Source organism: Ambystoma mexicanum, chromosome 4p (assembly GCF_040938575.1).
Source record: "Ambystoma mexicanum isolate Mex_15411 chromosome 4p, UKY_AmexF1_1, whole genome shotgun sequence".
In the NCBI taxonomy this organism is placed as follows: domain Eukaryota; kingdom Metazoa; phylum Chordata; class Amphibia; order Caudata; family Ambystomatidae; genus Ambystoma; species Ambystoma mexicanum.
In genome coordinates this window covers 690,074,081-690,101,922 of record NC_090927.1, presented here as the reverse complement: position 1 = coordinate 690,101,922, position 27,842 = coordinate 690,074,081, and the positions used below count along the sequence as shown (strand labels likewise).

Sequence of the window (27,842 nt, the reverse complement as noted above, 5' to 3'; positions counted from 1 at the left end):
TTCAGAAGTGAACCCCCCACCACAGATTCCAGCCACGGAGGGCCCACCCTCTGCTGCCACAAGTTCCACAGGTGAGGCAGCAGCCACAGCGCTGCTCACAGATGTGGAGGACCCAATAGATTTCCCCATGGAAATGCACGCCCCAATCCCCCCGAAACCCCTGAGGCAACTCCACAGCAAACACCTGGGTCCAGTGTCCATGGCCAGTCTGGCGAGGACAACATGGGAGGGTCCAGTAGCCCACCGGTGGCTTCACCAGATGTCCTGGTTGCAGAGGAAGGCGCAGCAGCCACACCACGGGAACGCCACAGTGCCCTTGACCTGGCCAGCATCAGGCAGCGCCAAGAGGACATAACTGTGCTGGTTGGGCAGCATGTGGAAGAGGCTGCCTGTCTCAGGGGGGAGATAACAGAGACTGCCAGGCACTCAAGGGAGGCGATTGAAGCCTGCACCAACAGGCTGTGTGGGGAGATTTGCCAACTCAGGCAGGTCCTCATGCGGATAGCGGACGTGATGGACTGCCAGTTCCCACCACCACCACCGGGACAGACAGCCACATCATCATCCGCCAGTTCGAGGCAGACAAGCCTCCTCCGCCGCTCTACGCGCATCACCAGGCGCACGTCAACCCAGCCTCCTAATGCTGGTGGTGGCAATGGGGAATAGGGACTGCAGGGTCAACCTTCCACGTGTGCAGCTGGACAACAACATTGTGCCAGACCCATAAGGGACTGTTGTGGGGGGAGGGGGGAAGGGTGTTTCGGGACTGTTGTGGGGGAAGGGGGAAGGGTGTTTCCGGACTGTTGTGGGGGGATGGGGGAAGGGTGTTTCGGGACTGTTTTGGGGGAGGAGGGAAGGGTGTTTCGGGACTGTTGTGGGGGGAGGGGGGAAGGGTGGTGGGATGGTTGGGGAAATGCACTTATACATCTTAAAATTCCTTAATACACTGGTGATTAATCAAAACACAGGCTTGGACTTCTTCATTGTGTATGTGTACTTTATTGGTGACAGGGTTCATTGTGCGCTTCAACACAGACACCAGTGCATTACTACCTATATCCATTGTACAGAGTGAAACCATGTTACTCATAAAATTTGGTTGATCAGATGCTGTCTCACATCACGTCCCTCCTGGCCATCGCCTCTTCCTCTTACATGACCTGCATCCCCGTCACCTCCATCCTCATCACCATCATCATCCTCATCAGGTGGTTGCATTTGAACGTCAGGGGGCAGTGGCACATTCCGTCTGATACACATATTGTGCAGCATGACACATGCCATGGTGATCTTGGCCACCTTCTCATGGTCGTACAGGAGAGCTCCACCCGACCTGTTTATGCACCTAAACCGTGTCTTCAAAAGACCAAATGTCTGCTCAATCACGACACGGGTACGGTTATGTGCACGATTGTAGTCCTCTTCGTGCCGGTTCTGTGGGTTCCGTACAGGGGTAAGGAGCCACCTCTTCAGGGGATAGCCGGAATCGCCTGTATGGGGGAAAGAATGGGGACCTGTTACTGTTCACCTCTGGAGCGGCATGTACATGTCACACAAATCACCTTTGAATTCTGATTGAAATCCACGACTACCAGCATGCATGCAGACGATCTATGTGACTGCAATGTGCAAAGGTGTGCTTGACCCTGCAAGTGGACATGCCCGATTCATGCCTCCGACAGCAATTGACATGTCCTGGGTGAGGCCATGTCTTAGGTGTCCCTGAGCCCAGGCATATTTGGTACCACACTGCTAGTGTACTGCCATTCCGACATTGATGTTGCCATGCTGTGTAGCATCAATTCACTGGTGCTATAGGTGTGTGGTTCAATGCTATGGCTAGGGGTGACCCCTTTGCATGCATTCAAGGGCACATTTCTGTATTGATGTTGTGCTGCGCTAATACTGTATTACCATCTTGACGCCATATTGCTGATTTGTGTATTATGTGGTGTGGCATGATGTGCAATGTGGATGTGGATGGATGTGTAATATTCGTAGACCTGGATTGTTCTCTATGTTGTGTAGCTTATAATTGCATGTGAGTTCTTCTCAAGTACATTGCGGCCTTCCCTGATGGACATTGGCATACATCTGTATGTCCATTTGTCCTACGGACGACAGGCTACACCCAGTTGGAGTATGTATCTCTCCCCCTCATCACACCCAGTTGGAGTATGTATCTCTCCCCCCCATCACACCCAGTTGGAGTATGTATCTCTCCCCCCATCACACCCAGTTGGAGTATGTATCTCTCCCCCCATCACACCCAGTTGGAGTATGTATCTCTCCCCCCCATCACACCCAGTTGGAGTATGTATCTCTCCCACATCACATCCAGTTGGAGTATGTATCTCTCCCCCCATCACACCCAGTTGGAGTATGTATCTCTCCCCCCCAATCAGACTGCCATGTGCTTGACATGCTACTCACCAAGTAGCCACAAACGTTGTCCGGCTTGTCGCTCCATGTAGCGTGGTATGGCTGAGTTCCGCAGGACCATGGAATCATGGGTTGATCCGGGAAATCGGGCACAACAATGTGTGATTATCTTGTTAGCGTCACATACCACATGGAGTGGAATTGCTTCCTGTTTCGGTAGACTACTTCATTGTGATGTGGGACCACCAATTCCACATGGGTACAGTCGATGGCCCTAATGCAACTTGGGATGCCTGCCAGTGAATAGAAGCCAACTTTGGTGTTTGCGATCTTCTGGGCAGTCCGTGGCATGAATATGTGTTCAGGTGCATGCTTCAGGAGGGCATCGAGTACCTGGTTCAGCGTGCGTGAGAATATTGGTTGTGAGATGCCATGCATCTGCCCCACTGTATGCTGGTAGGTGCCTGTGGCCAGGAAGTGGAGCACGGTCACCACCTTCAGTAGAGGGGGGATGGCAGTTTGGATGTCTATGAGGCTCACAATGTCGTCATGTATCATGTCCACGATGCTGGTGATGGTATCCCGGTCCAGACGGTACAGGGTATGTATCTGCTCAGGGGCTAGGTTAAATGGACTGGCTCTGATCCTGGGGATTGGTGGCTGCCTCTGTGGTATGACTTGGTGCCCTGGTGGTGCTTGCTGCGCCTGTCTTGCCCTCCTCCTCCTCCTCCTCCTGCGTCTCCTCTGTGCTGCCTGTTGTTGTTGCTGCTGCACTGCAATCATGTCCTCCAGCCCATGTAATGCTGCTAGTATTGGAACCATCTTGGTGTGGGAAGGGGTGTGTGAAGGGGTGTGGTGTGCTCCTTTTGTGCTGCCACAGTCTCCATTGCCTCCACCTGTGCTGATTGTGTCCACCTGTGGCAGGTGGGAACACTGCTCAGTTCTATTAACGGGTAGTTTGCAATGCCGGTATTAGCGCCATGCCAGTAAGGGGTTTTGGGGGCTTTACCATGCCGCTATTAGCATGTCCGCATGGCTTGTGATGGTGTGCTATTAGCGGCATGGCGCTATTTACGGGATGAAGGGTCGCGCGCCGGCGAACTAGCCGCTATTAGTGGCACCACACTTAGCGGTGCCGCTAATAGCGGTAATCCGGGTCGTAATTGGCATGGGGATTTAACGATATCGGTATTCCCTTACCGGTAACGTTAATCCCTTACCATACAACGTGTAATGAGGCCCTAAATCTAGGAACTTTGGAAACATCCTGATTGGCTGATTTCCTCGGATTGCAGTTTTCACTGGTGGCAGCTGGGCATGCTTGTACTTCTGCAATGAAGCAAAAAAGAACTTGCACCAGCACTGGAATGGCAAGGTATGGCATTATTGACAGTGGCACCATATTAATTAGACATGACACATACAAGGGAGGCAGAGTCTGGGGCCCTCCCAACTCCCTCACCCTACATGTGGGGCAGGATCGGCTCTGGTAAACACATTGGTAGGCCTCCTACCACAGGCTGGGAGGGGGCCCTGGTCCCCATGAAAGGGCCAAGTCCTTGATCCTGAGACGCAAATTATAAAAGGACAGGCAACTAGGTTTGTGTCAAGCAGAGGTTTTACCCACTCAGCATGCCTTTGTGTTCCTGATGGGAGCTTTGGACTCAGCTTCCCAAGTCTTGGGTGTTTTCACGGGTTGTTCTCTCCCCTCATCTGAGCTCTCTCCCACTGCAGATCAGCAGAACAGTCCTGGTATGCTCATGATGGACTGCAGTTTGCAGGTGAGGCCCAGCGCACGTTCTCTGTAACTGTTTTCCTCTGGTCAGTAACTGTTTTTCAACTGATGTCGGGTCTTGTATACTCATATGGATCTGCTCCAATATATTTTGTCCTAGAGGATCTTACCGACTAGTAGAAAGTTTTCAAAAGATGGTGAAACTAACATGGCCTACATTAGTTTTGATCTTGTACTGTTCCTGTCTTTTTCAGTAGATGGACCCTTTTGGGGTTAGGACCAAACCTGATTTACATATGGTCTTTCCCCTTTTGTGATGGCTTGGCAGGTGAAGAACGATGGTCTGGAGGGTTGCCCAGAGTAATGCCAGAGGTTCAGATTAATTCTGAACCTTCCAGCCATCACCTCTTTTGTTTTGCTTAGTCACCCCGAGTGGGACGGACATGCCCAGATGTGGGTCCCGTCCCTGCTGGGCCTAGAGACCCAAACTACTCCTCACTGATGAGGCCCAATGAGGCTCAAACATGTCTGGGGATGCTTGTGGTCTTGTGCAGAACGGATATGACCAAGCAGTTCGGTCTGGACTGCCTCTTTTGGGGTGGGACCAAACCTGATTTGCATATGGTCTCTCCCCTTGTGTAATTGGCTTGGCAGGTGAAGAACGATGGTCTGGAGGATTGCCCAGAGCAATGCCAAAGGTTAAAATGTATTCTAAACCTTCCAGCTATCACTGCTTTTGTTGTGCTTAGCCCCTACCTCTATCGTGACAACACTATTGCCAAATCTCAGACCTCTGTGCTGAGGGTTTGTACCTACTAGGATCTGCATTCAAGCACTAGAAATGGGGCCTTGGCCACACAACACAGGTATAACGTTCTCCTTAGCGTAAGAGCCTGCATCACTCATGTCAGAGCAGGTCCCACCCTTTCCGTCTCTCAGGTATCTCGCGGCTCTGGGTTGGACTACGCTCTCAGGCCAGCTTTCATGTGCTGCAGAAACCCCTCATATCTTTGAGACAAAGAGCAGGGTCGAATTTTGTCACAGGCTGTACTCAGCATCCGATGGCATAGCCTGAACCATACAGTGACTATATCATGAACATTGGGCATTAACTGGCACGATTGGCAATACTCAGGCATTTGAGCCTGCACTTGGTATATGATGACGGTAACTGGATATGACATAACCTTGTATATTATGACGAAGCATGTCATGTGAGGCTATTATCAACATAAGATAGTGGTATCCACTTATTGAAGGTTAGGCTTGGCATATATCATCAGCAGCTAGGCATGTTGAGTTGTATTTAGCATATAATAACTTTACCTTGCGTGTGAGACTGTAACCGATGTAAGATGACAGCACTTGGGTGTATTCGACTGGGCTGTCATATGGAGGGGCAGTGCCTCTGGGCTATTTTTTGTTCAGCTATGGGTAATCTTGCCATATTACTACCCCATCCATGGGGCATCAAGTCAGTGCCCTATTTAAAATATAGTGTGCAACTAAAATATACTTGCTTGTCTGGGATGTCAACTATTAGTAATGTCATCAGTCATCCATCTGCATTCTCACTCCCGGTAGTACCATCAGAAACAAAGGTCATGTGATGTGTTTATACTTCCTGTGATTGCTTCTTGCACTTGATGCCACTTCCACTATTCCTGGCATGGTCGGAAATGACGTCCCTGCACACGTGTATATAGTGCAAGTGCTTTGTATATTCAGTGGCCACGTGGAGGAACTGCACTCATAATCCACTCCTAGAACTACGTAAATCTTTACAGGTATGATTTATGCACAAATAACAGTGCACATGCCATATTAAATGGAGTGGCCCTTGTGTTCCATGAATAAGGACTAAATGCATTATGTAGGTCACGCTTCTTTTGAATTTCATGTCATTAACCCCCTGTTTCTTTTTCAGGGGCAGGGTGCATTTACACATTTGTCCTTGAAGTCAGTCCCATGCAGTCCATATAACTCATCGTGAGTCTATGAGTTTGGTAGTGCAAAACATTTTTGGGCCGTAATGGATTTACTTACGCACGGCCACATTATGTGCTGCCATTAACATGGTGTAGTCCACAAATCCTCCACTTTAATACCAGTTAGTTAGCACCGTAATAATTCTTCCAAATCCTCAAAACAAATGTGGACACCGTGAAAGGGAGCTAGCACTACACCATCCTGACGCTAGTAGTTGGAACATGTGAAAACTCCAATGAACTTCAACTTACCTCTAGTAAAAACTTTATGGGTATACACCAACTGTTGGCTCTCATTCCGAATTTCTGCAGTCACATCAATACTAGAGTTGCCAAACCAATGGACAGCCAGTGTTGTATTGATGCCGCGGTGAAGGCTTCGCGGGGCCATAATGTAGTAAGATGGCCTGCAAGACACAAATTAATTCATTATCTTCACTGCTCCTTACACCCTTGCTCCAATTTCACTGAGGGGCAATAACACAATTCTGCAATTTTAAAGGATTATTCGGCATATGAAAATCATAAGCAAATGAAATGAAATAGTACATTATCACATGATCTCATAGGAAGTCATACATAAAAGCAAAGTTGGAATTTTAAACCAATACCTATATACCATACCAGAAATACCTAGGCATTTTTTTAAAAGCATACCTTAACTTTTTTTTAAATGCAACTTTGCTAATTTTACACGTCTGTCATTGTAGTTAATACAAAGTATCAGCTACTTAACCTGATACTGTTTTTATGTAAGATATGTGTAAAGTGCTTAAACATGAAGATGTGGCTTAGTGGCTGAGTGCAAAGAGAGGTGTCACAGAGTTGTTACATTCAGGGGCATGTGGTCTAGTGGGGAGGCACAGGGAGAGGTGGTGTATTAGTTGTATTCAAAGGCACGTGGCCTAGTGGTTAAGCATGAGGATATGTTGCCTGCTGATGACATTTCGGGACATTTGGCCTAGTGGTTAGGCAGAGGGGTTTGTCTCATAGCGGTTACTTTCAGGAGCATGTTGAGTAGTGGCTAGGCATTAAGAAAAGTGGCCATGTTTAGAATCCAGTAGCCTAGTGGTAAAGCATGAAGAGATGAGGCTTAGTAGTTGGGTTCAGGGGCATGTGGCCTAATGGGTCCATCAGGGCACATGTGGCCTAGTGATTAAGCGTGAGGTGATGTGTACTAGTGCTTGCATTAGGGAACATGTGGCTTGGTGATTGAACATTAGAAGATGAGACCAAATACTTACATTTCGGGGAATGCGTCGAATGAGGAGGTATAGACCAGTGTTTATTTTAGAGGCATCTACGAATCTATCTCTTCCCCTAGCTGTCTCTTATCTACCTACGTATATGTCGATCAATCTATCTCTCGATCTAGCTATCGTCACAGGGCTTCACCATGGATCCATAAAGACACCAAAACCATATCTTGGTATTACTATCTTTTATTCAGGACAGTTACCAGACTGGGTAACACAAAATAAGTACACATTCCCATAACAAACTAAAAGGTCAAGTGAGCTTTCTTTTCAGTGGGGTTTGGTTACCTTACCTTAAGAACCTTTCCTGTGGTCCAATGTGTCTTCAGTGGGTGCAGGTATGTTGGCCTGCCTGGACACAAAAGCAAATCTCCTACCCTGTACATTTTGAGAGGATTACCTCACCCACTCCGGCAGTGTGGGCTCTACAATAAATTGAACCCTTCTTCTGAGCTAGTGGCAGGCTATACAGGAGTTGCATACCCCACAGCTAACATGATGGTAGAATCTTGTCAGCTGCTGGGCCAGTGGATGCAACCGGCAGGCAGGCCTAGAGAGGGGGCCCTGTGGTACCTCTTGGCATTCTCCTGAATTTCCTCTGCCTGTATAAGCTCACCATAACCTCCCTGACTCGTGTTCACGCATCTTCCTACCATCTGGTCCTGCCTGGGGTCAACTGAGCCCACTGGAGCCTGCCTGCTCGTATAAGCTAAGTCTTGCTTCGCTCCTGTCTCTCTTCCTGGACTCTCTCCTTATTACCTGATGTTCCCGGTGTAGCTTCCTTTTCCTGGCTTGAAGGTATACCCCAGTCATCTCTATGCTAACTAAGGTTCCTAAACCTCCTTCTCCTCAAGTTTTTATCTTCTTGGTCTCATCGAGCGCGATGTAAATAAAATATCATTTCATTTCATCAGCATGAGTCTGTCCCCTTGATGTTACTTCCTTGGTGACACTATCAGCCACTGATTTTGACACCTTCTTCTCCTGCGATCACGCCGCCTTCTTTTACACAACTACTTGTAGACTTTGAATCCTGTCCTCTGTCCAAATGTTATTCTACCTTTCTGACACAGTAACTCTTGATATTATCACCCCTCCCTTCCTCTTTCAATTCTCATCTCCTCTATCTCTTTTCTTCCTCAATTTTATTTATTTTCATATTTAATGTGTTGCAGTTAAAAACGTTACACATTTCATCCGTTATCATTACAAGATAAAATGTACAAAATAAGTTTATTCATAATACAATACAATACATAGTCAAGCATAAAACTATAATTAAAACTATCATTAAGAATCCTCATTTCATTTTACAATATTCATATCCTGTTGTTTCATTGCCACAATCAACCAAATCCTATAAAGTGCTACTGCAAGCACTTCCTCCCAGTATTCATAAAATTTCTCCATGAAGCAGTACTTTTAATTGTCTCCAGGTTGTTTACATGTGGACCCAGATGTAAAATAAAAACTGTCCCAAACAAGGGCATTCAGTCACACATTCCTGGCAATTTCCTAAGACCCTGCATTCATTCACATACGACAATGGGGGTCATTACGAGTTGGGCGGTAAGGGATAAACGATGCCGGTAAAGGATTACCGGCATCTTTTACTGCTCCGGGCCATTACGACCCACCAACCCGCTATTAGCGGCACCGTAACTAATGCTGCCTCAAATAGCATCATGGGCGCGGGCACGCGACCCTTCATGCCAGAAATACCGCCATGGTTTAAACAGGAGGCCATCACAAGTCAGGCGGACATGCAAATAACGGCCTACTGAAGCCCGAAAAGTGCCTTACTGGCATGGAGTAAATACCGGCATCGAGGACCACCCGTAAACGGCCATGTGCAGTGTTCCTACCTGCCACAGGTGCACACAATCAGCACAGGTGGAAGCAATATAGACTGGGCCAGCAGAAAAGGAGCACACCCCACCCCTTCCCACACCCAGGCACACACCAAAATGATTCCAATACTACTAGCAATGCTGGGGCTGGAGGACATGATTGCAGTGGAACTGCTGCAACAACAACAACAACAGGCAGCACGAAGGAGACACAGGAGGAGAAGGAGGGTGAGGCAGGGCCAGCATGCCCCACCAGTGCAGCCAGTGGTACCACGCAGGCATCCCCCAATCCCTCGCATCCCAGCCAGTCCATTCAACCTAACCCCTGAGCAGGTCCACACCCTGTACCGTCTAGACCGGGACACCATCACCACCATTGTGGACATGATACATAACGACATCGTCAGCCTGATTGAAATACGCACCGCCATCCAACCTCTACTGAAGGTAGTGTCAGTGCTTCACTTCCTGGCCACAGGCACCTACCAGCACACAGTGGGGCACATGCATGGCATATCACAACCATTATTCTCACATACGCTGAACCAAGTGCTTGATGCCCTTCTGAAGCACACAGGCGACCACATTTTCCTACCACTGACAGCCCAGGAGATCTCCAACACCAAAGTTGGTTTCCATTCACTGGCCGGCATCCCTGGTTGCATTGGCGCCATCGACTGCACCCATGTCGAATTGGTGGTCCCACATGCCATGGAGGTATTGTACCGCAATCGTAAATTATACCAGTCCATCAACGTGCAAATGGTATGTGACTCAAACAAGATCATCACACATTGTTGTGCCCGATTACCCGGATCAACCCATGAGTCAATGGGCTTGCGGAACTCCACGATACCACGCTACATGGAGCGACATGCAGGGCAGAGATCCTGGCTTCTCGGTGAGTTGCATGTCAGGCTCATGGAAATGCGATGTGGATAGGTGATTGGGGGGAGAGATGCATACTTCACCTGGCTGAGATTGGGGGGGGAGAGGAGAGATGCATACTTCACCTGGCTGAGATGGGGGGGGGAGAGGCATGCTTCACCTGGCTGAGAGTACCTGAGAGGATGTACCATGCTCATACCCCAAAGCAGGCCAGACGTGACCCGACACCTGACCACAAAATACAAAACGTAAGCTGCACTACCATGAAAATGATGCAGTGCAACAACCATTACATAGCCATCAACATGTACACTGCACATAATCAGACGGTAGACCCCACAGCACAATGAGGCAACAAGCAATGAGGATGGCCAATGCACAGCGCCAAATACCATCATCAAATAGTACAGGTCTCCATTACTGCGTACAACGGAGCCACATGAGGGCAAGATACAAGAACACACCCCTACACCAACACAGAGGTCCACCAAAACAGCATGTCACCATTTGTCGTGCAAAGTGAGATCATCATGACGCTGCCATCAACGTTGACAGGATGGTAGCATACATATCATTGTACATCACCCAGATCATGGGAAAAACCATCGTGGACTACCACAGTGCATGAGCAACCACAAGGAATTGCCCCCCCTGCGCCCAATAGACGATGGCACGCACACCTGCGTATAAGAGGAATACACACATAGCAATCACATCATGTGTCTCTATTCATGCATGGATCTGTGGGTGCATACAGGAAATGAATGCATGCTATGGTGTCATTGATATAGGTCCCATGTGATGTGAGGACTTATACATAATCATTGTTGCCCACATGCAGGTGATGCAGGCTATCCCTTGAAGGGGTGGCTCCTTACCCCAGTCCGGAACCCGCAGAACAGGCACGAGGAGGACTACAATCGTGCGCATACACGTACCCGTGTGGTGATTGAGCAGACCTTTGGCCTCTTGAAGGCACGGTTTCACTGCCTCAGCAGGTCTGTGGGGCACTCCTGTATGGCCATGAGAAGGTGGACAAGATCGTCATGGCATGTGTCATGCTACACAATATGTGCATCAGACAGAATGTGCCCCTGCCCCCTGATGCTGAACTGCAACCACCTGACGATGAGGATGAGGAGGATGGAGATGGGGCTGCACTTCAGGGAGGCAGCGATGCACAGGAGGGACGTGCCATGCGTCAGACTCTGATTGACCAATGTTTCTAGCACACATGGATGGGGAGTTTGACATGGAGGTGGAACTCAGGGCAATGGGTGTGTCAGGGACATGGACACTGTAGACTGTTCACCAATAAAGCACACGTACACAATAAGCAATGTCCTCACATGTGAATTCAGATTTCATAACAGGTGTATTCAGAATATGTAACTAACAAGTGCACAAGCCCTCCACCCAACACACCCACTCCCCCCTCCCGCTCCCCCCTCAACTTCCCCACACACCCTCTCCCCCTCCCCCTCCCCCCTCAACTTCCCCACACACCTCTCCCGACTCCCCCCTCAACTTCCCCACACACCCTCTCCCCCCTTCCCCCTCAACTTCCCCACACAACCTCTCCCCCCTCTCACTCCCCCCCTCAACTTCCCTACACATGTTGTGCACTGGCATGCACCATAAATCCACATGTGACCAGAATGCCTGGCTGAACCTACAGCCCTTCTCCTCTTCCAGCAGCGGGTGGACCCCTGTCCGACCTGCGCATGTTCCGGCCAGACCTACGCAGGGGGCTGAATTTAGTGGAGCTGGCATTGGAGGATGTCCCAGGTTGGTCTGCCACCTGGGCCGGATGCATGGCCTCCATTGCTGCCACCATTTGGGAGAGGACCTGCCGCACTGCTGCCAATTCGCTGCAGATGTCTTTTGAGGAGGTCTCAATTGCAAATTTGAGGGATGAAGCACATTCCTTCATCTCATCCCTTGCCCGGACACATTCCGTAATGTGCTGTGTCAACAGCCCTGTTAACTCCTCCTGCCGCTTCTAGATAGCCCTGATCCCCTCTTGGCTTTTCACGACACTGGGGAATGTATGAGGTGCCACCGACATGGTAGGTTCATCATGCACGGTTGGCGTGGGGCTGAAACTACCGGGCCATGATTCCCCAGGAGACAGCTCATGGCTGTTGCTGCCGTGTATGCCGGATGGGGAGAGGTGTGGGAAATGCGAGGGGCCTGTAGTGGTGGTTGTGCCTTGTGGCAGTACATCTGCCTCGTCATCGGACACGGCTGCTGTGGCAGCTGTCTCCCCCACAGTACTACTGGCAGCCGATATAGTGCCTTCTGCCACTGGCTCCAGTGTGTTGGTGGCTGTTGTGGGTGCTGTGGTGGGGGTTGTAGTGCACGTTGGTGCTGTGGGTTCTCGGGTTGTCTTGCCCTTCCGCTGTGGTCCAGGTTGCCCTCTTCCCCTTGATGTAGAAGGGCGGCTTTCTCCCTCCATGCCCCTGGCTTTCTTGTGTGGTGTTGCGGCATCCTCCCTGGGGGCCTGGTCGTCGCTGTCTGATGGCGTGCCTGTGGGGGACCAAGAGAGGAAGAGGATTAGTGATGGGTCTACATGCATCAGGCATGCATTGGGGTAGCTGCATTGATATGGAATGGCAGTTGATTGGCATTGGGGTACTGACATACAGGTTGCTTGGCTTTTGGGAGGGTGATGCAGGGATGCATCTGGGATGGGACATATATGGGGTGCATCATGCATGTGGACAAGATGGTGCTGTGCACTGCCTGTAGGCAGTCTTGCAAATATGTGTCTGGTGGACCCTGCTTTCCATCATTGCACTGTCAGTTCAGGGGGACATCATCGTGTTGGTCATTGCAGAGTTTCATTTGGGGCACCTACCTGCATCGGCCGATGACGGGGCTCCTCGCTCCATGTCCCCCACTCCCTCAATAGCCTCCATCCCAATGGTGGTTGCGCAGATCTCCTCCCAGGGTTGCATCTTAATGGGGGAGTCCGAACCTCCACCTGTTGCCATTGCCTGCTTGCGGTTGGCCGAGAGGATGTTCCGCACTCATAAACGCAGGTCGTCCCAGCGCTTCCGGACATCTTTAGGGGTGCGGGGGGTGGTGCCAACGGCACTCACCTTCTGCGCCACCTCCGCCCATATCTCCTTCTTCCACTGCACTGCAGGTCGAGACATGTTGGTGGAGAATACGACCTCTGCATGTTCTTGCAGCGTCTCGGCCAGCATATTCAGCTCCTCTGGTGAGAAGCGCTCCTTGCGCAAGCGCTCTGCACTTTTTTTGAGTGCTTTGGGCATGGTAAGATGCTGCAGGTAGTGGTAGAGGTGTGCTAGAGGTGTGGCGGTCAGATGGCTTCTGGTTACAGAGGATGGCAATGGATTGTGTTTTTAAAGATGGCCGCCGTGCTCTTTCCCATTCCTGTGCGATGACGCTACTTCCGGTTCCGCTTATTAGCGGTCACCGCTAATGCCGATGGTTGGATGGCGGTGGAGCTATCTGCGCTTCGCACAATGCCGGTAAGGGTGAATTTTCGCCCTTTCACGGCATGGCAGAAAGGTCGTTACCGGCATGGCGCAAAGCTCGTGCCCGCGTACTCCTACTCGCCCTCTAATAGCGGCCTTATAGCAACACAGACACAGTATTTGCACCATGCCGGTAAGGGCCGTACCTTACCTCCAAACTCATAATGAGGGCCAATAGGTTTTATCTAACAGTATTTTGAATGCAGGGACCATTAGCTCCAATACTTGTCAACGATGTATACGAAATAACAGAAAGAAATGACGCAGTTTTGACGAGGTACATAAAATCAAATATGATTGCGGTTTCTTATAGATGTATATCATATGTAGTACATGTGTGTAGGATTTTAGCTTTTCCAAGTGGGAAAAATTAAAACACCAGTCCCATTGCTCCAATTTGTGATCAAAGGACTTTTTCAACTCAAAGTAGTCCACTTTCCGATTAGGGTGCCAATCTATCTTCTCAAATGTTGCCAAAACAGAGCTTTCAAATTTTGCAGATCCCCGTTTCTGCATCTCCAGACCCAGGTCTGTAATAAAGAACAATTAGGGTTGGTCATGGACTGAATATACCGTAGTCCTCTTTTCTTTAAAACTGTGGCCTCCATGGAGATAAGACCTAATTCAAGTTGCAGTATCTCCATGGGGACACAGGTCTGAAGACCTAACACTTTTCTCCAAAAGCGAACTCTATTTTTCTCAGTCATGCAAAGCCAAAAATCAAAAGGCACTCTAGTTCATAAGAGATCTCAGGGCAAAAGCATTGTTTCAATTGGTGCATAGTGCCATCAACCCGCAGTCTGTCCTGAGAATTTGGCTATAAGTGCCATAAGCTGAAGTTCTTTTCTACCAGAGGTATTTATACACTCTGAATAGCCCTTTCGTCCCTCAATCTCTATGCCCAGATATCTATAGCAATCAACATATACCAACTCATGATCCATAATTATTAACCTAGGCCTCCTTACTTTAGTGTTATTGAACATTAGCAACCTGGGAGCCAGCCAATCAGGTGGCTAGGAATGCGGGATGACACTATCAGCGAAACACTGTGTTCTATGCCGCCTAATGGCTGGCTACCCCACCTGTCATCTTCCTCCCACTCATCCATGCTTTTTCTTTTTAAATCCCTCCCTCAATCTCACTTACCTGTTTGCTGCGACGGCGAGTCCCGCCGCCGCAGCTGCTGCCGCTCCCGTCCCTGCTCTGGCAGCCATGGAGATAGAAGAGGGGCTCCATACGGAGCCCCGCCTTCCTATTTCATGGCGGCCATGTTGGCCGAGTATTTTCTCTCCGTGTGCGGGACGCCATCAGGCTTAACTTGGGTGGCAGGCCGTTACTCACAGGGTGGGCCTGCCGCCTCTGGGCATATTGCCTCAATATCATCTGTGTCTTATTTTGATTTATTATTAAGTGTTGTACCTCTGCATACCTCCACAATTCATTAATCGATTTTGTCAGTCCTGAAAAAAGTGTGACCTGCATATGCTAAGCATACCATATGCCGAGACTCAATCTTGGGAGGACATCCAGACACCCCAGACAAGCAATGGGGCAAATCAGCCAGGTACAAGATGAGAAGCAGGGGGGCCAGTACACACCCATGTTTTACCCCTCTACCAATAGGGATAGGGCGTGTCAATCCCCCCTCGCCATCCAACTGGACCTGGACTGTATTATCCTCATCCTCATTAAAGAGATTAAGGAAATACAGGATGTAGTCCAGGTAGCCAAGGGACTCCAATTTCACCCACAGCCTTGATCTGCAAAAAGTGTCAAAGGCCAACTGGAAATCGACAAAGCGTGCATATATTCCAGGATTGTTTTTGCTCTCTCTGTCAACAAGTCCATCAGCCTCAAATTATGGGTAGTAGCAGTCTGAAATCAATCAATAATACCTGCTGCATCAACCCATGTCTGGAGTTCGTCCAAGATGAATGACGCAAACAATTTGCCTGTTACATCTGTCATTGACAAAAGTCTATAATTACTGGGTACAGTACGATCACCTTTTTTATAGACCGTTATTAATATAGCTGTTTTCCATGACTGGGGAATTTTCCCAGAAATAAGTACCTTGTCAAACAGGGTTCCAATAATAGTGGCCCAGGTCTCAGGGTCATATTTCAATGCAACACCTGCTAGGCCATTTGGACCCAGTGATTTTGAGGTTTGGAATTTGCCAATTGTATACAGTATATCATTATGATTTATCTGCAAACTGGTTTTAAATTTGGCAAACCTATTAGAGGAATTATTCACCAACATTTCATGAGTTGGTTCTACTTGTAGATATTTCATCCATTGTGCCTCATTCACCGGATTCAAAATCTTTTTGTTTCTTTTGCCCTTAGCTTAACCCAGAATACTCCATATATTCCTAGTATCTCCTGAATTCAGGGCTGCTAGCATTCTCTGCCATCAGTCACTTCTACAGGAAGAACGCCACCAGCGCACACAGATTCGGTACTTATTTTTAACATTTCTGATTGTTGCAATAACAGTATGAAGGCCATGTCCACTTTTCATGGTCCGACGGACTTCCCCACGCACTTGTCTCTTTTTGTCCCTGATAGTTTTATCATATTTTACAGGTCTCGGATCTTCCTGCATAACAAAGGAAAATGTATGGACTGCAACCTCACTGGAGAACTGTTGAAACCAATTCTCAATTTCATCAATATCCATTTGATTTATTTTAGAATATAGATTACTCCCTCCTTCATTAATACAACTTACAATGTTTTGCACTGACCAATAGATGCAGGTTGCCATCTTGCTTTAGTTCAACTGCACCAATTTTAGAATATGTATTTATCAACCCATCCATATAAAGAGAGATAGTCACTATAGCATGATCAATGAACTTATTTGGTACAATTGTCATGCTATCTATTGCATGTAGGCAAGGAGAGTTGACAAATAAGTAGTCTAATGTGGTCTTATTTTTACCTGAGAAACATATAGTTCCCAGGACAGTCCCCCTGCGTCGCCCATTCAACATACATAATTCCAGTTACTTCACAAATTGTATCTAATTCCTGCCTTGTACATTTGACTTATTCTGCATCATGACGCTTGAGCATTCACTATTTCCCAATGTTCCAATATCATTAGTGGACACAGAGTGTGCATTGAAGTCGCCACCCAATACCATTATATCACCCTTCATCTCCACTGACCCACCCCACCAATAAATCATACAGTGTCTGAAAAGCAGCATTCTGAAAGACAGCCCCTTGGGGGCCATACACATTTACAACCAACTTTCGCCTCTTTAATCCTGCAACAAATCCCCTAACCTCCACTGCTACTACATGATTTTGACAATTTGACGTGTCTAGTCTACCTGCAGATAGAGAATGCCTCACAGCTGTCACCAAACCACCATGTGGTCTACCCACCTCCCCCTTATTCGCTAGGGTTTGGGAGTTATGGTTGCCATCAACGTATAAATTAGACATCATCCACGTTTCCTGTAGAAGAAATATTTGATTACAAAGCAGTAGCTTAAGAGATTTGTTGGAGCACAGAAAGTGCCCAAAACCTCTGGTACTCCAGGACATAATATCAAGACAGACGGGAGCGATCCAACCAGCCATTTCCAGACGTGCTGCACTTCTTCCAATTTTGTCCCTTCTTCCCCCTATTTATCTTATTACTATTCAAAAGTTGATCCATGGAAATAGGGTTCCATTAACTCATTCTCATATCTGGGTCATTCTCATACCTGTAATCATCTTCCTGGTATTATCAAGACTAGACTGCGCAAACAGCCTCTACCTAGTAATGCCAGACACCTCACAAAAAAACTCCAACGCATCCAACATCCTGCAACTAGACTACTCCTGACGCTAAACAGAAAAGACCACATAATACCAGCCCTACGAAGCCTACACTGGCTTCCAGTGAAAAAACACATTAACTTCAAAGCCCTCTGCATCGCACACAAATCACACTACACAGAAAAGAAGCTGAATGTCTCCAAAACAAAATCAACTGCTACCAACCAGGAAGAAACCTAAGATCAAGGAACAATGTCCAAAATTAAACACTACGAGAAAAGGAAATTCAGGGGAATCGCATTCTCTCATTTGATAGCCAAACGTTAACAAAGGAAATAAGAACAACAAAAGATCACATAACCTTCAGACAACGACTGAAAACCTGGCTTTTTTATTCACTGAGACAAGCATAAAAACAGGCACTGCCCACAGCTCACACCCCGGACCCAAGGTAATCATGGTACAGTAGGAATCCAGGAACCGGCATTAGAACAACCACTAACTACTAACCACCCCTGCTCTTTGCTCCTCTCTCACATACCTCCCATGTACCACATATGTCCAGAGGGCTAGCAATAACACACACAAATCACACAAGCAAAACATTTGCCACAAGAAAAAACTGCTGCAAACAACAAACAACTCATACACTGTGCGTCACTCCTCTGGACAGCACAAGCCCAGTGCACACAATTCAAGCACACTCAGAAAACCTACATGCACAGACACCAGTTTCCCCTGGTTCTGCAAACATCAGTACAAAAGCACAACCTCTATCTTATCCCTCTTCCCTCACTAACCTACTCCACCCACTTTCTTACAAAGCCATGCAAGCGTCTGGAGACCATGCAAATGGCATTGTTGTGTGGTATAAATAAACATAAAATAGCATAACTTTCCTAAATGCTCCCTGTCACTTTATCTATTTATGGGGTATTTATAAAGTGGTTATATAGCAAATGGTGTTTCAAAGCGCCACAAGAAAAAAAAGGGGGTGGGGACAGGGATGAAGAGTAACAAACACTGTCCTACTAGGCCTTCTGTCATTCAGATTGTGCAAGTGCAGTAACAAGAAGTGCAGGGGATTGGGATCCACAGGCTAAGTGCAAGGGCTTGGCTGGACCGGGCTCAGTAGGGGTGTGGCCCGCCAGGCTAGTACAGGGGGATGGAGCCCAGTAGGACAAGTGCAGGAATGAGGGGTGGGGTCAGGGAAGACGGAGGAGTTGGGGTAGACTGGGCGAGGAGTGTCTGGTGCCCTGTATGACTCTGAGGGAACCAGGCAGCCAGTCAAAATCAAAATGCGGTGGGTGGAAATTAGCTGGGGAGAGGGAAGCAAGAAGAGAAAAGTTGAGTCTTAAAAAGCTTCCAGAGCTTAAGGAGATCTGGCTGAAGCCTGAGAGGGGCAGGGAGACCGTTCCAGATGGAGGCTCCAGCAGGAGAGAGAGATCTACCCCCCCACTCTCTGCTTGGAAAAGCGTCTGATCTGCAGGGAGTTGGAGCTAGAAGACGAAGGGCTCTTTCCGGACAGTATTTAGGGAGAGAGAGTTGGATGTAGTGGGGTCTGAGGCCCCAGAAAGCCATGTGGCTGATGCAGAGGGTCTTGATCTTGATCCTGCAACAACCGGGTGCCAGTGGAGCGATTTTAGGGCTGGAGACATGCAATCCCTGGGCTCGAGGCCAAGGATAAGTCTTACAGTCCTATTCTGTATTAGCTGAAGGGGACGAAGGAAGGATTTAGGCAGATTTAGGCAGATTGAGGAAGATTGCAGTAGTCGAGCCAGGAGACGACCAGAGCTCTGGAGACATTGAGTTTCTGGGGGAAGATGAGGAAAGAGAGAATGCCTCTGCCGAGATGCAGCTGATAGTGGGCCTTCTTGGCAAGGTCTGGGATTTGAGCAGAGAAGAAGAGAGAGCAGTCGAAGATGACACCATTTCTCCTTCTCTTCCTTAATTCCAACCCCATCCTTCAGCTAACTCTCACCCTCTGATATTTTCTGTGGCTCTCTTAGCTCTTACCACCTCTTCCTACTCTCCACTGCTGCCACCTCTCCACTACACAGAAACTCTCCAGCCTCTGCTTCTTCGAACGCTCGCCAGTCCAGTCTTCAAACTTCTTTAAACACAAGCCTCCTGCTCCTACAACCCACAAAGAGCAACTGGGAGCGGATGATTTTATAGCATGTTCTCTCATTCCCCTTGGTGGGATTCCACGTGAGGGTCTGTGTCTATAACTGGTGATTGATTGAAGTTCTGAAGTGGCTGTTCTCTTATAGGACACCTGAGAATTTTTTGGGCTCAAGATTGTGGACCAAGCTTATAAAAGGCTTACACACCATTTTGGATGGTACTTCCTCCTCGTGTGTTTCCAGTGTGTGCTTGCGGAGCTGGAAACATGTTAGGTAAATGGCCTGAACAGTCAGTTTCAGATAGTCTGTTGTGCGTGTGGGAAAGGAGCAAAAGTATATCTCTGGCACAAGAATCTCTTGCTGATAATCAATGTTTTGATAACTTATTTTCCCATGCTGAATCTACAGCGTTCAGGAAGGTGTGACTCAACATTATATCAGCGAGACTGCAGACTTCAATGGATGTCCAAAAGTCTTTATAAAATGACTCCTTTGAACTGCTGGATGAGGCTGCAACTGTAACAGGGCACGGATGAACATTGTCGAGTACACAGAAAGGTAAAGGTATCCAGCTGACTGTCCGAGGTTTGGGTCTACTTATAGGGAGATTTAGGCTATCAAAGTACTGGAGATATTTCTCAGACAGTGCCTTGCAGGGTCTCACAAAGTGTTTTGGTCAGATCTGTTTCTCCACCGTTGGTCTGGCCAACTAGGCTGATGGGATGGCAAACATCCAGGCTCACAAGTTTGATCAAGTATGGACCTCTGTTATTGTCCTCTGCCTCATGACGGGGACCAAGGTGGATCACCCTCCCCCAATGCTAAAAAATCTGTGGATTTACATGGACTATTACTTAGCCATGTAACCACAGAATAACCACGCTGTGAACACATTATTTTCCATACAAGAGCTCAGAAGTGCCTCTTCCGTTACCTGGACTTTCACCTTCACATAAAGAAGTAGATGGGACTTTGCAAATGGAATTCATCTGGGCTTTCCAGATGCACTCTTAAAACAATTACAGCCTTTACAGAACTACGCAGGGAGGACCCTCTTTCATTCCCCTATACGAGAGCACATATTTCCCGAATGTCGCAGTCTTTACTGGCTCCCTATAAAGATGCACGTTTTTTTCAAGTACCTCTACATAGCTTATCAGTCCTTTCTTAGTACGGGGGCACCATTTCTCACTGATAAAACAGGATCATACTCATAGCACAGGCGTCTACACTCAACCCATTCTAGGCTGTCAGCCCTTCTCCCCTTCCAACAGAGCCCCTTCCATGAGGGTGGTTGGTCGTTCTCTGTTCAGATAGTCTACCTTTGGAAATCTCTTCCTTTTGAACATAAGCCCACTAATAATCATACTACCATCATAAGCTGAAAGCTTGGCTATTCGTGAGATAATCAACTATCTGTTCCATCTCTGCCTTATCCCCAGAAAACCACCTTGGTGGTGTTGGGGTTCTATATATGAACATTATAACAAAACATAACATACTGGCACAACAGGTCACTGAGATGCGCAGCCGATTCCTGAACCGTTGTGCAAAACGCCGTTGATAAAACTTCCACCATATGTCAATAATATGCAAAGATAATCAGATGCCAATAAATATCCAACTAGCGCTCCCCCATATTGCCGTGTATGTACCTTGAGAAGTTGCCCGGACATATAGAGGTGACAAAGAAATCAAAGCACCAGAAATCAGCAGATCACATCATAACAATTGCATTATAATGCAGCAAATGGAGAGCAATCCATTCCCCAGGAGAGAGAGAGAGAGAGATGGCTAGAAATCTAAGCAACCAAATGAACCCAGAGAAGGGTTCTCTCAGCCAAGAACACATCTAGCAATGAGGCGAGCTATAATGTACTAATGAGGCGATATGCCCAGAGGTGACGGCCGACCCTGTAGGTAACGGCCCACCGACCTAAGTTAAGGACCCGAGCGCAGCAAGGGTCCCTTAACGAGGGTGGCGATGCCGTTACCAAAAGGGTCGGCACGCCACTGAGGGGCATATCACCATTAGTGTTATGTGTGGGTCTAGTTGTTTGAATGCGAGAGAGTGTCATGACATCGTCATGACGCCTCTCTAATAAAAGGGGCTCTGCTGGCACGCACAGGGCTGTGCAGCAGAGTCCCAGGAAGCAGCAACTCGTGTCTGCGTCTTTATTGCTGGTTGTTTTGCCATGTGAACACGGCCGATACTGGAGGTGCCTGAGGTGCCCTCAAGCCCTGGGCTGATCAGTGCTGGGTGCCCCCAGCTGGGATAGCTGAGTCTGGTGATCCGGACTCCTGCAGGGTGATCCCTGTGTGGTATTGCGGCTTGCTTGCAGCCCTGGTACCGGTGCGGGGGGGACCCAACATCCTGTGTGGCCCGCCCCGGTGACCGGAGACGGGCCACCACAGGTGTTTGCCACAAGAGTGGAAGAGCTGCGGCATCAGTCGCGTGGGGGGAACAACTAATCCCACACCCGGGTCGCGGCGGTGAACAGCCCAGACATATGGCCCGCCCCGTCAACCCCAGTGCCACAAGAGGGTGAAAGGAAGGGGCTGAGACTGGTCAGGCCCGGGTTCACAGTGGAGGAAGGCCCACCAGCACCTGAGCCCGGCAGAAAAATACATTTTCTTTTTTTGAAAGCGGATTTTGAGGCTGGTGAAGCAGCCCGAGAAGGGGGCGTGGCCTCTGCCACCGGCCCGCAGCAGTGATCAATTCAAACAACCCACCCGGATCAACAGATGAGAGCACACCTCAATCAAGACCCAGGCCCGCACAAGGGTTAAATAGTTATTGAAGTGAACATATAAAAAAAAACAATACTTCTCTCTCCCCTGTGGTGCGGCCTCCAGCGGGCGTGGCATATGGAGCTGGGCTGCAATGTCATAGCCCACCATGAACAAAGGAAAGGGGCGAGGCCTACTAAACCCGGCCGCAGCGGTGAATAAAATAGGAATACCTGAGGAAGCTGGCCCCGGCAGAAGGAACATGAGAGGAGAAGGCTGTCCTCTGGGGGGGGGGGGGGAGTGTAACATCAACCCATCCTGTGTGCCACATCTGCGCCAGACCCGAGGGTAGCGGCTCCACCCAGAGTGCTTGTGCGCTCTCAGGGAATTCTACGCTGTTTGGCACCACTGTGGCCCATCACCAGTGAGTGCCAGGGGCGTGGCCTACAGTGGCAGGAACTCGTGAGCTCAGTCCAGTGAGCACTAAAATAGGGCTGGACCCATCCTGGCACCTCTGCCACCATCAATCTCCCCAAAGGTAGCCGCTCCCCGGGGAGTACTTGTGCGCCCTCTGGGACCAGGATTCAACAGTGTCAAGGGACAGTCGCTTGACCATAGTCACCAGTCAGAGCATTTGAAGGTAGCGGCTCCTCAAGGAGTACTTGTGTGCCTTCAAAAGATTTCCACAGGAGGGGTCAAGCCATCTGAGGCCCAGTGACTGTGAACACACCCTAACACTCACCAGCAGTGGCCACATCTGGCATCCCGCCCAGCGTTCATCATGTCGGACGACAAGGGGGCATGCCGAGGACAGCTCGCACCACTACCTCACTTTGATGTGGTGGGTGCCCCTGCCAGTCTGGGACCCCGCTGGATAGCCTGGGTAGAGAACCTGGAGCTATACTTTGAGGCGGTGGAGATCAAGGATAAGGCCAAACGCCCTACCCTCCTGTATTCTGCCAGACTAGCCATTCCGAGGCTATTCAAGACACTAAGACCCGCAAATCAGTCCTACACTGCAGCCATCGCAGCCCTGAACAAATATTTCTGACCCATGGTCAACAGGGACTATGAACTATTCAGGATGAGGTGTGCAAGGCAGGAGGAAGGGGAGAGCCTCGACGCATTTCACGGGAAGCTGCGCAGGATCGCACTGTCCTGCGACCTGGGAAACTTCGAGGAGGACGAGATCAGGACGCAGATCATATACAGCTACAGCTCTTCAAAGCTATGTAGGCACGTCCTGAGGGACCCAGCGCTGACCCTGGGCAGGATACTAGACCTTGGCCAGGCCCAGGAACTGGCAGAGGTGCAGGCCTCAGTCATGGACTCATCCAGACATCACCTCAAGCTGGAGGCCCCCATGCAGCGGGTCAAGCTGTCGGAGGTGTCAGCTGTCGGCAAGTGGCAAGGAGGAAAGCCAATGCAGAGGGGAGACTGGCCAAGGAGAGACCCCAGTGCCACAATATGCCATCAGTGCGGGTGGGATCTTCCACACCCGCAGGACTGTCTGGCGAAAGAACACATCTGTGGGAGGTGCAGGAAGGTGGATGACTTCGCACGGATGTGCCTCGCCCCGACACCAGCCAGCATGGCAGGGACATCGGGGGGGAGTGAGTCGAAGGGGAAAAAGACCCCGAGAGTGGCTGCGGTCCAAGTGGCGGAAGACCAAAGGAGACCGCAGTATGATGTGGGAGAGGAGGAAGATGAAGAAAATGTATTATTCTTGTCCTGCAGCAACGCCACTGGCCAGTTCAATCCCGTAATCTTCTGAGTTGAACAGCCTGCTGTCGGGCCCCGTAGTATGCAGACTGGAACACACCTGTGTGGTTGTAGTGTTTAAGGTTCAAGGTTTTGATTAGTTATTAGGTGGTGCTTGTATTGGAATGCACCTTGTGTTTGCAGTGATTACATAGGAGCAGAAAGGGTGCGCGGACTGGAATGCACCGAGTCAGACCCAGTCTAGGGTCGCCGTTTGCAGTGGGGGTGAATTCATGTTGTTTATAATAAAGGAGGGATGTTATGTGTGGGTCTAGTCGTTTGAATGCGAGAGAGCGTCATGACATCGTCATGATGCCTCTTTAATAAAAGGGGCTCTGCTGGCACGCACAGGGCATTGCAGCAGAGTCCCAGGAAGCGGCAACTCGTGTCTGTGTCTTTATTGCTGGTTGCTTTGCCACGTAAACGCAGCCTATACTGGAGGCAACGGCCTGGGTGCCCTTAAGCCCGGGGCTGATCAGTGCTGGGTACCCCGAGCTGGGATAGCTGAGTCCGGTGATCCCTGCGTGGTATTGCGGCGTGCTCACAGCCCTGGTACCGATGTCGGGGGGGACCCGACATCCTGTGTGGCCCGCCCCGGTGACTGGAGGCGGGCCACCACAATTAGCACTGATGTAGTTGCATACAGGGGTACAAATGGTGATTTTTGTTCTTTTTTTTTAAACGTATCTTTCTTTCGACGCCCAGCGCCGGCAGTGCTGCTATCTGGAGGTCCATTTTTAATGTTCATAACTCTAACATCATGAACCTGAAAAAAGACTTCCTGAGAGCATGACTGCGTGGCGTCGGGCCGTGCAAGAAAGGTATGATTTTATTATTTTTCTTATTTACAAAAAGTCACCATTAGCACCCATGTAGACAACTACATAGGTGCTAGTAGGTGAGGGGGGAGCAGGGAAATGAGGGGAGGTGACGCTAGCTAGCCATGCAGCTCAGAATGCAGGTTTGTACCATACAGTACAGCCCGCGTTTTGAGCCACCTGCTTGGCCAACGCCGACACTCAGGGTGCTAATGCTATGCTAGTTGAGACTGGATCTTATCAAAGAGGAGGGACAACAAAACGACAAGAAGGGTGTCCCCAAAAAGTAATTCCTTTCAAGGAACATATATATAGGTAACTAAACTAGTCTGAGAGCCCATGTAGCTGGGGCTCTCGGTTTAAAAAAAGGGAAATGGTTAGTGTTGTGACTGGACCTGTGGTCACAAAGGCCAGCCCCGATCAGTGCTGGGGTCACCCAACATACTCTTCAAGTACCTTTGTATCGGGCTGGCTCATGGGCACACGGGTCAGCCCGAGGTTTTGCTGGCGGCACCCAGCAGACACGTCTAGTTGGTGTGGTTATACGGCTGACATCAGTTGCTGGGGGCTCCCGGGCTTGAAACTGTGCTGTGGTCACCCAGCCTAACAGTGGCCTGGGGGCTCCCAGGTTCGGCATGCTGATCTGGGGGCGCCCAGATCAGCGGTGGCCGCAGTACCATGATCTCATGGCATCAGCCTACAGGCCCAATAATGAGGGACAAAAACAGAAGTGCCATTCATGGAGTCCCCCGCCGTTCTGATGCACGTGTCAGCTGAGGCAACTTTTATTCACAGTACGTCATGAAGAAGCCATGACACATAAGATTAAAGGGGCCACACCACAGTTACAACTGCAGCAATCATAGTTCTAACTGACCAAATGTCCCCTGAGGGCTGAAAAGATTAGTAACATCAGTCAGCAAAAGAGATGTATTGCTATGTAAACACATTTCCCTTGTATCCTGCGAAAACTGCATTAAGCAGAACATGTGCCATTAAGATGTCTGGCCTGAATCTCCCATCTTGGTAGTCTGTGGTGGTAACTTCAGCAATCTGCATCCTGGGAGGTAACCTGGCCTGGCTGAGGACCGGACAGGAAGCAACAGAAGTGGCAGATGTCCCCAGGAGACACCTACCTACAAGCACCCATCAGTGATTATCAGCAAGTCAACCCCCTCGCCAGCACTCTGCAGAATTGATCTGGCTCACGTGTGCGTGCTAACAAATCAAATCTCTCCCTAAACATGGCTGCGACACCGTGTCATAGTGCAGTAATGGCTGCGGTTGTGCTCTGTCTGTGGCTTATCAGAGACAAATTACTGTTTGTAATGACAACCTGTAGTCTAGTGCATGGCTAGTGCATCTGCCAACAACACTGGCAGGATGTAAGGAAATTAAAGGCTTCCCTTTGGAGGGCTCAGTGCAGGCAACACCCTATCCGAGAAGCTCACATTAGGGGGTGGGGGGCGCTGAGCCCACCCATTAAGTTCTCTCATCGGGGAGTATTGCCCTGAGCAATATAACTGCTATTTGTACACATGTATTTGTCAGGCATAACCTTTCCTGCAGGGTATGCATCTGCATGTTATTGTTTTTCGATGTCCCTCATCTTGCCACCATCAAAGACCATGTCACTGCCTTGCTGCCATCACAGGACTCAGTACACTGCACTGGAAATTGGAATTCGTAGTCAGAAGCCAAGCTCGGACCGGCCTACGGGGCAATAGGCCCATGTCCGAACAAAAAAGGCAGCATTCTGGTTTGGGACAATTTCTTTGTTCAAAGTAGCCCACTTTTTTGGCCACTGCAGGCCAGTTTGATGAGTTACTTCACCAGTGCGGCTAGTAGTTTTGACCAATGTTGCTGAATAAATATTCTTTAAATTGCACAATTTGCATCAAATTCTATCGAGAAATTCCCTCCTTGGGTACCTCTCAAACAGTGTCACAAAAGGAATGAATAGCCATTTGCAACTGTGGGCCTCTTTTTCATTGGTGCCCGAGACAATAGTATGAGTCCGACCCTGGGACTGAGTCAGGCTGAGGGGTGTTTGGTGCCTGTCTCCATTAGAGAAAGAAGGAATTTTATTTAAGATTCAGTGGTTGCTTGTTGCACAATTCAAACGGAATCACGTTAACGAGGTTTACAAACACGTTAGTTTGATGGTTAATTCATGTGCCTCAGTTTACCTCAGCCGGAAGGATTTCTTATCCTTGTCCCTTCAGAACATAGGTGAGGTTAAGGCATGTTATATTTGGCAAACAGCTGCCTACTTGAGCGTCAGGTGGTATACCGTTGTGAGTAATGTACCCCAGTCCTGTTCTATTTAGGGGAGGTGAGCACATTTGTTTTGTCATGTCATGTTACGGTATGCCAGGTTAGTTTATGCCACGTCGTGCGGTGTTAGATTATGTTAGGTTATGCTACTTTATGCCATGTAAGGTTATGTTAGGTAAGGGTATTTTATGCTATGGTAGGTTATGGTATGCTTTTTCAGGTTGTGCTCGGCTATGCTATGTTATTCTGTGTTTGTGTTTTTATGGTCAGGTTAGGCTATTCTAGATTATGCTATGTTAGGTTATGCGCAGCAAGGCCAATATTGGCAGAAGGCACTATACAACATTTGCCTGTTAGATTGCATCAAATTAGTTTATTTATTGGGCGCACCTTCGCCAAATGACATTTCAGGGCTCTTAAAGGAGGGTTAGCTGGATCATCACCATAACGGAGAAGCAGTGGCACATTAGTTGCAGATCAACACTTGCGTTTCCCCAGTACTAGTTTGGAGGTGGTAGCAGATAAACTGCATATCTACACTGCATTGAAGTGTGACATGGCAGCAATTCCTCTTTGCTACACACCTGCTGGACTTTCAGTTGCATTGGAATCCTGGCACGTGGATTAAGAGGGGAAGGAGCAAGTGCTGCCCCTCTCCCCCAACTGCACAAAAGAGAGACCTGAACATTTTACTTAGAAATATCAGAACTAATCTGATGTGTCTTAGTGCTGGTCCTCAT

General features: G+C 48.9%; 1 protein-coding gene across 1 annotated transcript in view; it reads right to left on the bottom strand.

The window, feature by feature from the left end:
• LOC138453420 (CD109 antigen-like) overlaps positions 1-27,842 on the bottom strand; it is a 1,060,964-nt gene that overhangs the window by 1,032,848 nt on the left and 274 nt on the right. Inside the window, exon 2 of the mRNA XM_069606254.1 lies at positions 6,358-6,512. Coding sequence (XP_069462355.1) covers positions 6,358-6,512 — 155 coding nt within the window. The remainder of the gene's footprint in view (positions 1-6,357; positions 6,513-27,842) is intronic.